Source organism: Tasmannia lanceolata, unplaced genomic scaffold, assembly GCF_043159265.1.
Source record: "Tasmannia lanceolata isolate RefF3 unplaced genomic scaffold, GAP_Taslan_0.1 ptg000026l, whole genome shotgun sequence".
Lineage (NCBI taxonomy): Eukaryota > Viridiplantae > Streptophyta > Magnoliopsida > Canellales > Winteraceae > Tasmannia > Tasmannia lanceolata.
The window spans coordinates 8204157-8222092 of NW_027518703.1; the positions used below are offsets into that span (position 1 = coordinate 8204157).

Here is a 17936-nt window from a genome sequence, read left to right on the forward strand (position 1 = left end):
TTATAAGTTCCGAGGAAAGGATTGAATCACCCAATCTCTACCATTCACATGGTGATGGATGTACAGATGGTATCGATAATAAAATACTACTGCGATAAGTCAATATAAACTGTCCAACTAGACTCGATACTGAATCTAAGCCATCAAGTACACAGACTTTCTTGGCCATCCGATGAATGAATATGCCATCAAGTACTCAGACTTTCTTGGCCATCCGATGAATGAATATTTATCTATTTGACAAAATAACACTTAACAACTTCGCAACAATGCCCATTAAAAGGTATTGAAGTTTGGAGTCTTGAAGTTACCTGATGTTCAGGTTGGTTCAGAAACTCATGGAAGTCAAAAGGTATATTATTGAGTGGAACCGCAACATATTCGGCAGAATTGATATCAATGCCTCCATCATCAAAAGCAACCCGGACAAAATCCAATTTAATCTTGCGGCTGATCCTAGAAATGTTGCACGGATGAAAAAAGAAGATCTCAAAAGGGAATTCATCAAAATCTCGAGCTTAGAGGAAAATCTGGTAAGGCAAAAATCAAGGCAATCTTGGCTCAAGCTAGGTGATTCGAATACCAAGTTTTTCCTATACGGCAATGAAATTTAGAGTGAATTCAAACCAAATTATTGCTTCTAAAGATTCAGATGGTAGCCTTGTGGAAAATCCAGTGGAGGTTGCAGAGTTGTTTGTAAACCATTTCAAAGCTCTTTTGAACAATGATCGGTCTGCTTCTCTTGAGCCTCCGAGTCCTATTCGCACTCTTTCTGAGGAAGATGCTTCTTGCCTCACCAGAGATGTCACGGATGATGAGATCAAAGATGCGGTTATGAAAGCTGATGGCGAAAAAGCCCCGGGGCCTGATGGGTTTAATGCTCTGTTTTTCCAAAAATTTTGGTATCTAGTTGGTCTTGATTTCTCTAAAGCTATAAAAAAACTTTTTCATCAATGGGAAGCTCCTCAAGGAAGTAAACTCAACCTTCATCACCTTGGTCCCAAAAGGTCCGGACGCATCCACCCCTTCTAAATTCAGACTCATTTCCCTTTGTAACTTCATTTATAAAACAATTACCAAAATTCTTGCCCTGAGACTTAAATCAGTTATTGGATCTCTCATCCACCCTGCCCAATCAGCCTTCATAAAAGGGAGACAGATTTTTGAAAACATCCTGCTCTCTCATGATCTCTTACATAATTTCCATTCAAATCAATATGTTCCTTCCATGTGCCAAGGCTTTTGACAATATAAATCGCTCCACTCTTATTGGTTTCATGGCCAAGCAAGGTTTTAACCAAACTTGGTTGAATTGGATTACTTCCTGCATCTCTAATCCCATGTTCTCTATCATTATCAATGGTACTCCCTGTGGTAGATTCTCTTCCTCTAATGGCATCAGGCAAGGTGACCCTTTGTCCCCCCTGCTATTTTGTATTGTTATGGAAATCCTTTCAGTTTACCTCGAAGAAGCCCTTCAGAAAGGTCATATATATACCCCTTTTTCCAAGGGTACGACTTCAATCTCACACCTTCTTTTCGTTGATGATCTCATGTTATTTGCAAAGGCTGACCATGATTCTGCTAAAGGTTTGATGAATTGTCTGAAAAAATTCAGGGACACTACTGGTTTGGATGCTAACATGGAAAAATGTGAAGGTTTCTTCTCAGGTACCTCAAGGAGGGAAATTGAGGCAATTTTGCGAGCAACCGGTATTAAAGAAAGTGAGTTGCCTGTAAGATACTTGGGGCTTCCCCTATTCTCGTCTAGGCTTTCCTCAAGGGACTGCCCAGCCCCTCATTGCTAAGATCATAATGAAAGTCCAAGGCTGGGCCTCAAAGTCTTTATCCAAGGGGGGCAGGTTGGAGCTCATAAAGGCCACTTTGTGCTCTTTTCAAATTTTTTGGTCCTCTGCTTTTGATCTGCCGGCAGGTGTGCTTGATTCTATTGACAGAATTCTCAGAGACTTCTTGTGGGGAGGTTCTGAGTTGAAGAAGAAGCTTCATACTATATCATGGGACACTATTTGCACTCCAAGAGCATAGGGTGGGTTTGGTTTGAGAAGGCTGAGAGATGTGAATAAGGCTCTCCAGATGAAAAACCTTTGGAATGTAATTTCTAAAGATTCTCTGTGGACTTCCTGGTTTAGGGATAAGTATGTTAGAAATAAGGATTTTTGGACCATGGCAATGCCGGCGAAGCCATCTTGGGGAGCCAGAAGCCTCCTGAGACCTAGAGGCTCTGTTTTGCCTCACATCTGCTACTCGGTTGGAGATGAGGGTAAGATTGATTTGTGGAATTCCCCCTGGCACCCCGGCGGTATTATCTCCTCTGTTTTTTCTCGGCACGGCACCAATTCCTCACTGGTCTCTCTGAAGAAGTTCCTTGATAAAGGTATTTACAATGACTCTCATGTAAACTTTCCAATTTGGAAGCTTGTTGCGAACAGAACTTTCTCCCTCAAAAGTGCTTGGGAATCTATCAGACTTAAGAATCCAAAGCCCCCCTGGTGTTCTATGGTGTGGTTTAATGGCATCACTCCGAGGGAAGCCATAGTTGTGTGGAAAGCCCTCCAAAACAGGCTACCCACTAGAGACAGACTCCCATTCGTTGTGCAGGACAGAAGCTGCTCCCTGTGCTCAAGACACTATGAATCCTTGGACCATCTTTTCTTTTCTTGTGGGTACTCTGCCTGGATATGGAGGTCCATTTTCTGGAGAGTGGGATGGAGAAGAAGACCCCTAAGAACTCTTGCTGATGAGGAGAATTGGATTAGAGACAAATTCAAAGGAAATGGCCAGCTCTCTACTGTTATCAAAATGGGGTTCCAAGTTGCTATCTATCAGATTTGGAACGAGAAAAACCAAAGAATTTTTGAAAACAAATTAACCCATAAAACTCAGGTTCTGAAGAAGATTCAAAGTGATATTTGCTTCAAGATGAACCAGCTCTCAATGTGCAGGGACGTTCCACACGCCAGAGCCATTAAGCTGCCACTAACTTCGGGTATAAGATAGCAGATTGGGCCGAGCCTGTCAAATATTGTTGGTCAAAATCAATTCTGATGCTTCACTTGAAGCTGATTGTGCTGGTATTGGGGGCCTTCTCAGAGATGATAAAGGAATGATCTTGGCCATGTTCTCGGTAGAAACTGATATGGATGACATCTATGTTTTGGAGCTCCGAGCGATTCTTCATGGCATCAACATGGCAAAATATAGAGGTATCCCTAGGATTGGGATTGAGTCTGATTCCCTTTTCGTAGTTGACATCATCTCCATGAAAACAAACACTCCATGGAAATGCTTGAATCTAGTCTCTGCTATCTTCAAATCTCTTCAACATTGCGAGGCTTGGAGACTATCGCATTCCTGGAGGGAAGGAAATAGACCTGTTGATATGCTCTCCAAGGTAAATTTTCCCTTAAAGGGACCTGATATTAAGGTAGTGCTCTCCACTCCCCAGCTCCTCCATCTCATCGAAGAGGACCGAAATGAAGTTAAATATGCTCGTATATAAGTGTGCTTCCTTCTGGCGAAAGAGGGTCCTTGGGTTATTGTTTTATTTTCTCTTATGTATGTGGGAGCCTATTCCCCTTTTGCTGGCTATCGAGCCCCCTTAATCTCTGTACATTTTCATTATTCTTAATGATATCTGGTCGGGGTCTTGCCTAACCCCGGCTTACTCATCAAAAAAAAAAAAAACCAATACCCATTAAAGCCCACGTTTGGATACCTCATTCTTTTGTATTTGGATTTGGGTTTGAGTTTTGGATACAAAATACATCAGATTTCCAATGCTCATGTTGTACGAGAGAGAGAGAGAGAGAGAGAGAGAGAGAGAGAGAGAGAGAGAGAGAGAGAGAGAGAGAGAGAGAGAGAGAGAGAGGACGTCTTGCTGCTGCAGCAGGGTTGAGGAGGAGCGAGGGTGAAGGTAATTGCCACATATATTGATTTCCAAATAATGTCTTGCATAATAGATTTGAAACTTAGATTTTTTTTTCACTGTTGTAGCTGATTTGGAAATTTAAGGATTTGATCTAGCTCCAAATCTCAACTGTAAATGTGAGAAATCTAAATCTAAATCTTGTGGGTATCCAAACGTGGAGTTAGCTTTAGAGGAGTGGAATAAACACTTTAGATACGAAAGTGTCGCTCCATCCTACTCTCTCTCTCTCTCTCTCTCTCTCTCTCTCTCTCTCGGATCTTCTGGTGCTCATTTTCCACATTTCCAACCCAAGCAAAGTACACATTTTCCTTTTCCTAGTACCGTTTGGTTGCCATTTACTATTCACAAATGACAGTCATTTGCATTAAAATTTTCAAATGCAATCCTGTTTAACTGTTTTGACTTTTCTCTAAAATCAATCAAGAGTAAAAAAAAGAAAAACTAAATAAGAATCTACTTTCCTTTCCTCTTACTTCTGTATTAAGTACATCCAAACGATGTGTGTCCCTCCCCTGCAAATCTTTCACAACTAGCTCCACAATTTTTCTAAGTTGCCAAACATGGCCTAATTGATATTTTCAGCAAAACGTTCGAGACTCTGATAATCATAGATGCCTCTCGACTTGCAATTGTATTATGGTGTCACGTTCTGTGAAGAGAATCTACAATAAAGAAACCTGTTGCCAAAACAACCGAAGAAGTGGGAATTATTATGGACTCAAAAGACATGCTTCACAAGGTGAGTAGGTCATTGTCATTAGGGCCCTCAAGGGATCCAAATCTGGATCGGATCCACCTGAACATGGGTCACGATCCGTTTGTATCCTAATCAAGGTGGTCCTTCGGATCTTACTCTCTGTGCTTGCGTTGATAAATTATATGATGAAAGGAGGGCGTACAAACATGTACAACATCCCATCCTTGATATTTGATCCATCGTGCACAGACCATCTGGGAAATGCCTTCTGCGACCAGCAAACCCCCCTCACTTTTTATATAACATAAAAAATAACTCACATTTCAGTGAGCTTAAAGAATAGTCAAAATCTCCTCTTACGTTACTCTTTACTACTACAAAAAATTCATTTCGCTTCATATCTAAAACCCAACCACAAGCGCGTCCTTCAATTTCCTTTGGATCCTTCGGACTAAGGGTGCAAGTCGGGTCGGGTTCAACCCGAATTTGGGTTGGGTCGGGTTAAGCTTTTTGCAAATCCGGTTGGGTTAGGTTTGGGAAAAATCAACCCGAATTGAAAATCGGGTTGGGTCGGGTTGGGGTGTCGGGCAACCTGACCTGACCCGACCCGACCCAAATTGGAAATTTCAAATTCCCATTTAGTAGTGATGTTAATTCCAACATATACATATGATCCTACGTTATATTAATATTACTGTATTCCATCTGAAGAAGTTATGTATGTGTTTTCCTTTTTCAACATTGAAATAGTCTCCATAGTCCACAATGGACGGTTTGGATAATCCTACGGTGCGGGCCATACTTTACTTTAATAAAGTGAGGAGTGTGATCATCAAAATATAGTAGTGCGGATAACATCTCCCTTTGTTAATTGTTAGTCCCTGTTTGTTTTGGATTTTGAGAACCAATAGTGAGTCACCAATAAAAAACTGATTATTCTGACTCACTATTGGTTCTCAAAATCCAAAACAACCTGGCTTGAGTTGAGGTGGTCAACTGTTGGTACCACATCAAATCGGGTCCCGACCCAACTCAACCTGAATTGGAAATTGGGTTGGGTCGGTTGAGGAAATTGCAAATCGGGTTGCGTCGGGTTGAACCCAGCAGGGTTGGAAATCGGGTTGGCCTCAACCTGACCCGAGTTGCACCCCCACTTCGGACCAACAAAGTCCGTTGACAGCAGTAACATGGTGAGTAGGGGTGGACATGGTTCGGTTCGGTTTGGTTTTGGGGTATACCCAGAACCGAACCATATATAATCGGTTCTCTGAAATTGGAACCAGAACCGAACCATATATGTTTGGAACCGAACCGAACCAGAACCATATATAATCGGTTCGGTTCGGTTCTGGGTTTACCCAACCTTCACCAAATGTAGATATTTTGCCTAATCGTATTTATAATCGGTTTGGTCCTGTTTATATATGAATTACAAAGACTAACATGCACGAATTTAAAATAATCAGGCACAAATTTGGGCAATGCAAAAATTATATATGACCTACAAACATGCACAAATTGGAATAATCAAGCACAAATTTGAGGGGTGAATTTAAATTTTAAAGGCAAAGCAACACGTTAAAGAGGGGTGAATTAAAAGGGGGTGGGGTGATTTTATCAAGCGATGAGGCATTGGGTTTTAAGGTGAGGGTCGGTTCTCGGTTCGGTTTTCGGTTCCGGGATCCCAAACCCAGAACCGAACCGAATTTCCATCGGTTCCAGGATATCAGAACCGGAACCGAACCATATAAATATGGAACCGAACCGAACCATATATGCCGGTTCGGTTCGGTTCCTCGGTTCGAACCGGAACCATGTCCACCCCTAATGGTGAGGCACACTCACTATTCCACAGCGGGCTCCACCTTTTTATTGATTTGGACCATCCATCTGGTTGATTGACTTCTGGATCTTCAATGGTCCACACATCAGATGGGAATGATTTTTGGGCCATTGAAGATCCAGTAGTCTATCAGATGGACTATAAAAATCAACCATTTATCTTTCCTTGCAAAAACCCTAAATAAAGGCTTGCTAGATCAAGGGTCTAGGATCATCCGATCAAGGGCTTAAAACGGCATTTAGCTGAACTTATGGTTGCCATTTGGCTCAAGCGACGGATCAGATCATGTAAACGAAGAAGTGGGGCTCAGTAAATGCCTTTTTAGGAAGGAGCATAAAAGCAACCTTCTTTAGCATAACAACACAAACTAAGGAGAAAATTTCAACACACTAATTTAACTCAACCTTCCAAATACAAAACATGGGATCAAATATTCCTGATTGAAATGTAGAATCCAAGCGTGTATAAGCTTATATGCACACTCTGATCTCCAATCTAAATTGGTGTCACTGATTACTGCTCTTCTGCTGTTTTTTCCTTACATTTGTGCTGACTAATTATAAAGCAGATTACATTATCAAATCTACAATCATTTGACTATACATCCATATAATTTGGTGAGGGATGGAAGAAAAATTCAATGGAATTGATTATACCTACGAATTGACCGGATTCCCGTTCAATTTGGGGAAAGGATCTTGCTTGCTGAGGACCACCACCTTGCTCTTGTGCGCAAAGTACCCTTTCATAAGGTTCTTGTATATGAGGATGGCCATTATACACTCAACCTGTAATAATAGTGTGCAAAACCAGTGACTAATTATTCCAAAAAATGATTCCGAACATACGGCCAAGTGAAAAACAAGAAGTACCTCATCAACGTCCTTGTCCATCTCAAGCCATTTCAACGCTTTAACAATAACTTCCAACTTCACTTGGTGGGCTTTGCTTGGATCTCTCTGTTTTTGGATAATATAACTGCAAGAGAATAAGAGTCTGCAGTTTAGGAAATGGTATTCTTTGCTATTTTTATTGGGATGGGCAGTTCTATATGAACAGAAACTTACATCTTCTTCACCAATCTTTGATAAACTTGGAGCTCTAGCTTTTCTAGGACAAGATATACACCTGATCTTAGGAATCTGATGGCACAAAAGAGTTTAGAGATGGAATATTGAAACCAAATTCACTTGCAATATTGATGAGCAAACATACTGGTCTTCGTGCTCTTGTAGGGCATGTCGAAGGAGCCGGAGGTCACCTCTTTTTAATGCTTTCACGACATCAGAATACTGCAGGAGTTAAAAAAATGGTAAACATCTCTACCTGATATTTTATTGGTCATGGCTGAGCAAGAAATGTCTTTATCTTCTGTAGAGGACACAATATCATGATTGAGTACAGTTGCTTTTTATATAATTTCTTAAAATGCCATAGATTGTGCCCTTCTATTGTTCCATGATGAAGGGGAAGGGACCTTGTGGGTTGATGGCAGCTAATTATAGTGTCATCTCTAGGGCAATGTGCGGCAACCGCCACGGTAGTTAGGTCATACAGTGGAAATGATAGTTAATCTGTTCAGGGGAACGGGGTTCTCTTCATAAATAAGGAGAGACGGTGTTGAAGGATATCATGTACAGTTATGCACACCAAGGATTGAGTTCTAACAGTATTAAATTTCAAAATTACCAGTACTATCTCTATTTAATTGTTCAGGGCAACATTTTTAGGAAATTTCCATAGACAAGCCCACACCAAGAATGAGGAAAAGGGCACAGTTACAATCCCAGCCACCCATACAAACCATGAAACTAATCACTAAACCAGTTCAAGCCTAAAATAAAAAGAGCAATCACACAGCAATTCTTATTTGCTATAGGGGGAAATGGATCAGCATTATCATTAAAGATTCACAGCCTTTTCAATGTTTTATAGGCAACATTGAATATCAAACCCCACCCTCCCCAAACTAGCTACACACTTCATTAGCACCCATGCAATTTTTCAACTTCTCTGAACTGATTTTACCATTGCTTTACTGAAATGGGTATCTCAAGAAAATTATCCACCAAACACCAAGCCACAATTACTTATGTCAAAAGCACATGATCTTAGTAGCTGGTCCGAGAGGATAGCCACACTCGGACTGAGTCACGGCCCAGACTCCCACAGAAGACAGCAGTGGGAATTTTGTGCGATGGTCGAAAGCTTGAAGGAGCAATGCCGTGTGGAGGTAAAATTGTACATATAAAAGCTTCAACCCAGGAACCATAAGTCTCTTTTAAGTTTTTTTTTTTTTTTTGAATGATCTAAGTCTCTTTAAGTATCTGCAGCAGTTCTGTACAAATCTTGCAACACTGTTGTCGCTTGGGCAAAGACATGAGAGGGGAGTGAAACAGTTAGGTCTAATGATGAGGAATTTGATGGGTTTAGAGCTTCTGCTACTACTATGAGAAGTGTGCTTCCTGGTAATGGTGAGTAAATTTCTCATTAATTGAAAGGATGCTTCCTCTGGTTTGTATCATCTAACCTTGTTCTTAAGTTATTTAAACGCCATACAAACTTTAGTCTAAATTTGAATTTTTAAAGGTATTACCGGAATCATAATGGGTGATGTGGGTTTGGTTTGGTTAACTAGATTATTTAACAATATTTTGAAGACTAAGAAGATGCCTGATGAGTGGAGGAAGAGTACATTAGTACCTATTTATAAGAATAAAGGGGATATTCAGAGTTGCACCAATTACCGAGGAATTAAGCTAATGAGTCACAACATGAAATTTTGGGAGAGGGTAATTGAGCATAGGCTAAGAAAAGAGACCAAGGTATCAGAGAATCAGTTTGGCTTCATGCCCGAACGATCGACTATGGAAGCTATCTTCTTTATTAGGCGGTTAATGAAGAGATTTCTAGAAAATAAAAAGGACCTTCATATGGTTTTCATTGATTTGGAGAAAACGTATGATAGGGTTCCCAGGAGTGTTATGTGGTGGATCCTTGAAAGGAAAAAAGTGCCTACTAAATATGTTGATGTGATTAGGGATATGTACGATGGAGCAGTAACTAGTGTGAGAACCACGGATGGCACGTCTAGTGAGTTTCCAATTACAATAGGACTACACAAAGGATCAGCTCTAAGCCCTTATCTTTTCACGCTAGTGTGAGAACCACGGATGGCACGTCTAGTGAGTTTCCAATTACAATAGGACTACACAAAGGATCAGCTCTAAGCCCTTATCTTTTTACGCTAGTTATGGATGAGCTTACGAAGGGTATCCAGGATAAGGTGCCATAGTGTATGTTATTTGCAGATGACATAGGATTAATCGACGAAATCAAAGCAGGAGTAAATGCGAAGTTAGAGTTATGGAGAACTACTTTGGAATCCAAAGGTTTTAGACTGGGTAGGACTAAGACAGAGTATATGGAGTGCAACTTTAGTAATGTAAGGAGGCGGAATGAGGATGTAGTAAATATGACTAGATAGGAGGTACCTAAGAGGGATATCTTTCGCTATCTTGGTTCAATTCTACAAAAGGAAGGAGAGATTGAAGATGATGTTAACCAGAGAATAAGAGCAGGTTAGTTGAAGTGGAAACTTGCCTCGGGAGTTCTGTGCGACCGTAATATCCCTACCAAGTTGAAGGGAAAGTTTATAAGACAACTGTGAGGCCAGCCATGTTGTATAGCTCAGAATGTTGGGCCACTAAGAAACAGCATGTACATAAGATGAGTGTAGCGGAGATGCGAATGCTTAGATGGATGTGCGGCCACACAAGGTTAAATAGAATTAAAAATGAAGACATTCGTAAAAAGGTGGGGGTGGCACCAATTGAGGAGAAGATGAGAGAGCACCGCTTAAGATGATTTGGACATATCCAACGTAGGCCTTTGGATGCTCTACTAAGAAGATGCGACTCGTGCCAGGTTGATGGAGTAAAAAGAGGTAGGGGCAGACCGAAAACAACTTGGGTAGAAATAATGAGGAAAGACTTGACAGCTAGGAACATAACAAAGAACATGACCTTGGATATGATAGAATGGAAGAAAATGATCCACGTAGAAGAACCCAACTAGAGCCAGGATTAGAGCCGGGTAGATTCCTTTCACCTTCTTCATGAAATTTTTCTAAAGGATTCATTTAGCCGACCCCAACTAGTTTGAGACAAAGGCTTTGTTGAGTTGAGTTGATTACCGGAATCATAATTAAATGACTAATAAGCTACAGCCTCACACCATGCTTTCCCCAACCCTCTCCCTAAGTCGAATAAGAGACGCAGAGTTGAAGACAACTCAAATACTCAACCAAAAAGTGTTGCTCTGATATCACTTTTGTAAGATGGAAGGAAGTGGAACATATTGGTAAGTCATATTAAGTCTCGCCCTCCTCGAGACTCAAATGGGAAAGTGGTTATCATGTTGAATTTCTTTCACCAGAGGGACCGCAGACATGATCGAGATAGGAGTTTCTCCTGACATTTCTTGGTTGACCATGGAAAGCAGGCATTGGAACTCCTGAGGAGCTCGTTGTTCATAAGGCCCTTTAAAACTTGATCTGACTTATTTCCAATTCTTGACTGTGCCTCATCAAATATCTGCACAACTCTACTGAGGACAGACCATATTAGTCAAATCCAAAGGAGATAACTACGAACATCATTATAAGGTGTCATTTACAAACATGACATGCAAGTGTAACAAATACTACATGGATCATATAAGAGTATTTATAATGTGCAGTACCAATTGGAGCAAACAAAATCGACTTACCAAGAAAAATATATAAACAAATTCCACAAAGATGCATAATTCTAATATTAAGATAGACAGTAAAAAAAAGGTCGTACCTCAACGAGATTATACTTCTCCAGAAGCCACATTTTAGGTAAAATGCCTATCGAAAGCTTCACAGGAATGAGGTACTTCAGAATCATCCTATTCCCCAAAATCAAAACCAGACACCATATTAGACACATAGTGGCAACAAATATAGCATATGATATAGCTTCTGTTCGACATTTTTAGAGTTTGAAGGAAAACTATTCCAAGTAGAACCAAGACAATCGGGGTTGAACAAGCAATAGAAACAACAGAAAAATATTTTCTAGTGGCAAGGTGGAACCAAAAGCATTATCTCAGCCGTGCTCATCCAAAAGAAAATATTCAATTAAGTCAATATCTTTCCTATAAACTTTCGTTTTCTCCTTAGATAAATGGTAAAAATTACAAAAACCTATGGAGCACAGCACAGCTGAACCAAACCTTATGTTTCCTTCACTCCGTGGGTTGCAATGCATCAAGGCATATGTGAGTTTTTGATCAGCCTGTCATGTAAAATAATCAGATTTCATATGCGAGAAGGCCCCGTAAAAACTATATATATAATTTTTAAAGAAAAATCAGACCCACAATATCTCTTTCCTCCTAGTATTGCATCAGATAAAAAGAATATCAGGAAATGAAGTCAATACTTAATAACAAGGGCTCAGTGATCAATCCATCACACTTTTAACCATGAAAGTTCTAAATACCATCCTAATAGGCAAGGCTGAGTGTTACTGTGCTAGTTCAGAGCTCACTACACTTCAAATTGTGAAACATTCAAAAGTCATTTTTTACCACAAATAATAGACTCAACTCAACAAAGCCTTTGTCCCAAACTAGTTGGGGTGGCTAAATGAATCCTTTAGAAAAAATTCATGAAGAAGGTAAAAGGAATCTGCCTGGCTCTATTCCTGGTTCTAGTTGGGTTCCTCTACGTGGATCATTTTCTTCCATTCTATCCTATCCAAGGTCATACCACAAATAATAGACAGGTGCAGAAAATTACATACTGAATTTTTTTTTTGAAAGGTAAATGCATTAAAATCAAATGGAGAAACAAGCCCATGACCAAGGTGGCCTGGAAAAGAACAAAAGCAAAGAAAGAGAAAAGAAGAGTACAACTACAAGAAAAGGGATGGGCAGGGACCTAACATTGGTCCAACATCATGTATTTAAGTTGATAATTCATAAAAGAAACTACCATGGAGTTTCTAGGGATTTGCATTACTTACAGCAAGGAAATTTTCATTAAACACTTCCAAACGGCCAGTATAATACATGTAAGTCACCTGTCATAAAAAATAAGAAGTTGAAAGTGGTCTCGGTGAGAAGTCAGGATGAAACAGTGAAACAGTTCCTAACCAAGCACAATGAATATGAAGAATACAAAAATAGTGACTGGAAATTGGAATCTTTTCAGTGAGCAACTAGACCTTGTCTCTCATTGGGAACTCCTCAAAGTCAAAAATCTTAGCAGTTTCAATGCTTCTTATCACACTTCGGCATAGGTGAACTGTGCCAAGCTGCAAAACATTGAAACTAGATTTTAGCATATACCTTAAAAAGACCATGCTTTACCAAAAAACACAGGAAATACAACCTTTCGAGGAATCTAGAATCAAGATAATTAATCCGCAAATAATTCCATAGACAACTAAATGGTAACTAAGAATATTACCTTAAAATAAACTTTGAATAGCTGACAAGTCACATATAAAGCTCCAACACGTTTGGGACCTTTCCCCTACAAAATGCAAGCCAAATAAAAAAGGGTTAATGAAGACAAGGTGAGAATTTTGATACACTACATACCAACGAAAAAAGAAAGAAATCTTTAGGAAGTTATATAAGTTTGGAGATGATAAGCATGATCAAGCCTATGATCAGAACGGAGAAGCAGCTGGCATATTTGTCTCCTTCCAGTATGTCCAAAGGGTATTGAAATGGCAGAGATCCCATAACAATTTCTCTCCAGCAATCCAATAGAAAATAGTGAAGACAAGCAATCCAATAGAAAATAGTGAAGACAAGCAATCCAAGAGAAGGCTGAAACACAAAGAGGGTGGAAATTGACAGAGTCTATACAAAGGGGCCATTCTACCCCTGACCAACATGAACTGCTAGTAGAAAGATTGGACAGTGAAGGATCCAAAAGAAGTCAATTTCCAAATGCATCTTCTCATCGAGCATGCTAGATATGAGGTAGCCTCTATTTTGTTCATGATCTCCCAAGCCATCCCAACCTCCTGCTCAAAAAATCCATCTTGAAGGATATAGACCATGACAATTCACCTTCCATGATGGAAAAAGATTCCAACATGATAGCATCATTGTCTGTAGCCATCCTAAAAATGTGCCCAAGGATATTCTTAAGGGCTTGATCCTTGCACCAAGGATTGTGCTAGAAACCGATCCTATCACATGTTCTGAGTTCTGACTCTAAGACTAATGCCTTCCGAGAAGGCTTTCTCAATACAATAGATGTCTTTCCAAGCAATAGAGCAAGTGAGGCTAGAGTTCGCTTCAGTGAGCCAATCAGCCAACTACCCTAATCCACCTCATCCTATCTTGGCATCACTGAACCTCCAAATCTGCTTACCAAGTAGAGCTTCGTTCATCTCTGCCAGCCTCCCAATACCCCTCTTCCCCTTCTCACCTTTTCAGACTTGCAAACCAAGGTCCACACAAGAAGGCAATATTTCTATTTCCCTCTATCATTTCAAAGGAGAATATTCTTATTGTGCTCTCCTTTGTAAATAAGAGTTTATGAACAATATGTGATTGTTTAATATTTTCCTTTTTTGTTATTTAAGGAAAAGTGCTATTTCTATGAAGTAGAAATCTAAGCAAAGGCATGAGTATTGCAGAAAAGAGGCACGATTTCTTTTGTCTTCTCCTTTTTTTCGACATTAGAAACCAAAGGAACATAAGGTGTATAAAGTACAATGTTGGGTAGCCTCATCTATTGGATTTCATAATCATCAATCACCACACTAGAAAAAAGGACATCTTCCACATAACAATGATGGCAAGCAAAGGGGAAGATAGCAATGGAGGCTATCAGAGAAAAAAAAATAAGCCGAGAGGTCTTTGGAATGTTTTGGAAGAAGTTATCAAGGCAAGGTACACGAGACAATAAAGCTTTTAGGCCTCGAGCTTGAGGGGGCATGGAGGATCACAGAAATTTTAGAGAAGTTTGATGTCGCAACTGCACACACCAAAGGCTTAATCATGGAAATAGTTGAAGGGTATAGTTTGGCATGATAAATGAATGGCGATATGCCATTTTTTTAATAATGTCCAAATTTTCATAGGGAGGTTGATTCAAGAGCAACCGTCAAGTGACAAGAAGGATTGAATGGATTACAATGGGACACAACATATTTAATTGACTTCTAACTTGGATTTTGTTTGGTTTTCTTTAAATACAGTGTGTTAAGAATTTTTAAGTTTGTTACTTAGGGCTGTCTAGGATTTCTAATAATTCACTGAAGAGAGTTAAACAGCACCAATGCTGATAAAGAATTCACTCAGTAACTTTGGAATGAACAAGTACCATTGGTATAAAAAAAACCAAATGTCTAACACGGAATCCCATAATATATGAGACTAAGAAAGACACGCTTTTATTTACAACAGTTTTGAATGATACAACATAATCCAACCATTCAAAAAAAAAATTGATAGAACATAATCCAAAAGAATACAGCATGATCCAAAGTGCATGAAGCTGTAGAATGATATTGTTGATTCATCTCAGAATCAGATGTTTTCTCCACAAATTCAAGCAGCAATTGCCATATGCTGAGGCTACATGAAGCCACGATAAGCAATTTTTTTCTCAAGCTTGACAACAGCATAAAAGTAAAAGCATAAGATGCATTGATATTACCACAAAGCAAAGCTTCCAAAGTGTTCACACAGTAAAAAGCCACACACATGCACAGCATTCACAAGCAATAGGTCACAGCATTTCCAAATCCCTAGCTAGTTTTAATGGCGAAAGTGATTCACAATGAATGTTCCAATTCAAATGGAAACAGAGAGCAACATAAAAAATTAAAACTAAAAAATAAAAATAAAATAAAACTAGGCAAAGGATCAGAAAGCATACAGCAAGAGCTCCAAAGACTTTCATCAGGAAAGAACCAGCTCCCTTCAGTTTCTCAGGGTTCTTTCCCATTGAAGCCAGCTCCCTATCAGCCTACAATCGCGAACAAAATATTCACAGAAATCTCTAACAAAGAAACATACTAATACCAAAAAAAAGAGAATCAAACCACAAAGATTGAGATCCTTACCCTCTCCGCAAGAACCCTAATTTCATAAGCAATCGTATACACCGGTTCCATAGCCCAAGCAGATTCCCAATTCCGAAATTCCTGAAGGAACGCGCTGTAATTCCACCATTCAAAAACAAAATCGATCAAAAAGATCACAAACAACTCAAAAAAAAATTAAAAGAAAAAAAGAGGATGAGAATTTACTTAGCAGATTTTTCGAAAGCATTGTATGCATCTACCACGTGCCCGATCCGAGAACTTTGAAAAGATCGAAGAAGGGGAACGATGATTTCTCCGAGCTGAGAGTATTTATCTGACTGTTTGATCAGTCTGCTTGCATCCTGATGGAAAAATAAAAAATAAAAAAGAATTGGAAGAGAATTTGGATTTTAGAACTTGAACTAGAAACCCTAACCCTAATCGTTTGAAGAGAAAGGAGAAAATAGAGGAGGAGTACTTGAAAGACGCGGAGAGCATCGGCGAGGGAGAGGAGATTAGCGGAGTTTGATGAGACGGCGAGAAGAGGCTTTAGAGAGGGTCCGTCTTGAGAGAAAACTGCTTCTGAGAAGCGATTCAAGAATTCTGTGATTCTTCTATGAGCTTCCCCCATGCTCATGTACGCCATCGCCGCGCGTGTAATGCAATAACAATAGCTTCACCTCATCTCTTTCTTTCTCTCCCTTCAACCCTCTCTCTATAACGAGAAGTGAAATCTGACACAGTTTGACGAGCTAAGGGTGCGGAATCAACTCTGGATTCAGACATACGAAGTGGGACCCACCAAAAATCTAAAATGTGGTTACTGTAGGCCCCACTTCCAACATATTTTAGGCGATGATCTTCGAAATTCATTTCTACATGTTTGAGGTGCATCTGTAGTTAGAGTTTCGTGATTTACTTGCATTCGAGTAATCAAATAATCCTTTGCAATGTGAAACAACGAACCAATTGCTCCAAAAAGCTTAAGCTGTTAGAGATTTATTCATTTTTATACTTTAAAGCTCCTCTCACGTGTGGCTCCTCTCTTAAGTTGGTCGAACACGTGATCAGTCTTTTGGGTTGGCCGTACACATGGATTTTAAGTATCAAAGGAGCGTTGGGTCTAGAACCCAGGCCTACTGCTAGACAATAGCGGTGATACTATGTGAAACAACTAATTACTCCAAAAGCTTAAGCTATTAGAGTTAGTATTATTTAAACATTTATACTTCAACATGCATTACCTAAGATTGGGTTGTGCACTTGTGCACTTGCCCAAATCACATGCTCCTCGATCACACCTCAATCTCAAATCATTTTTTTTATTATAGGGTCCACTTGGTTGTGCAACCCAATCACCTGTTGTGTGAAGCTTTGTGTGGACTTGCATACTAAAAGTTAGCCGTCACATTTGACTTGTCCAAGACACTAGAGTCACTCCCTTTCAAACCCACTTCCTTGTAATGCTCGGCTTAGGGCCCGTTTGGATGCCAAGAAGATTTTGATTTGGATTTCTCACATTTTGCAGCCCTTTTTGGGTTGTGATTTGGATCCAGATTAAATCCTTGGATTTCCAAATCAGCGACTGACAGTGAAAAAAATCAGATTTCCAAATATACTGTGGAAATAAGTAATTGAAATCCACTGATGTGGCAGTTTCCTTCACCCTCTTTGCTCCTCAACCTCTCCCCTCCAATAGGAAGTACCCCCTTCCCTCTCTGTATCACTCAACATGAGTTGGCGGATCTATTCATTTCGTATTCAAAACTCAATTCCAAATCTAAATACAAAATATGAGGTATCCAAACGGGCCCTTAATAATTTGAGTTAAGTCAGACACATTCCCCTCCAAGTGACTTTCCTAACCTCAAATCTGAGAATTTATTTAAGGTTGAAGAGTGCACATACCATAACCCCCCCCCCCCCCCCCCCCCCCCCCCACAGTCAATATCTGCCAATGCCAATGTTGAAGTTACCTATGCCATAATTGAGAAAAAAGGTCTGATTGCCTTCACCAAAAGGGTACATGTAGCAAAAACCGACATTTGTGGATAGGTAAAGAGTGCCAAAGAGTACAAGACAACTCCCTCCAAGGCACTCAGCTAAAAAGCCCGATAACTTTCGGAGAGAGGGTGTGTCCTCACACATGGGGTGGCACTGACAAGCCCTATAAACAAAACTTTGTGTTCAAAGGGGAGTGAAAACTAATAGTCAATCTAAATGAAAAGATATTCCATTACTCCAAAGGACACTTTTATTGAATATTCCTTGAAGTGTGCAAGATGGTCCCACTCCTCTTATGAAAAGAACTCCATATATATATATATATATATATATATATATATATAGTATAAGGTAAAG

At 39.7% G+C, this 17936-nt stretch overlaps 1 protein-coding gene across 1 annotated transcript; it reads right to left on the minus strand.

Moving 5' to 3' along the window:
- Positions 1–6857: 6857 nt before the first annotated feature.
- On the minus strand, positions 6858–16335 carry LOC143858758 (enhanced ethylene response protein 5-like). The gene is made up of 13 exons (XM_077369472.1): positions 16054–16335; positions 15801–15937; positions 15615–15708; positions 15428–15517; positions 12992–13057; positions 12747–12836; positions 12546–12602; positions 11752–11813; positions 11337–11424; positions 7705–7781; positions 7557–7631; positions 7362–7467; positions 6858–7277 (listed from the first exon to the last, which is right to left on the minus strand). The coding sequence occupies exons 1-13, from the start codon at positions 16219–16221 to the stop codon at positions 7146–7148; spliced, it is 1242 nt and encodes a 413-aa protein (XP_077225587.1). The 5' UTR covers positions 16222–16335; the 3' UTR covers positions 6858–7145.
- Between the last annotated feature and the right edge of the window lie 1601 nt (positions 16336–17936).

Coding starts and splice junctions, on each gene's coding strand:
- LOC143858758 (XM_077369472.1), bottom strand. CDS start 16,221: ATGGCGTACATGAGCATGGGGGAAGCTCATAGAAGAATCACAGAATTC. Junction 12,837..12,991: donor TATTCAAAGTTTATTTTAAG/GTAATATTCTTA, acceptor AATGTTTTGCAG/CTTGGCACAGTTCACCTATG. Junction 7,468..7,556: donor CAAAGATTGGTGAAGAAGAT/GTAAGTTTCTGT, acceptor ATTCTCTTGCAG/TTATATTATCCAAAAACAGA.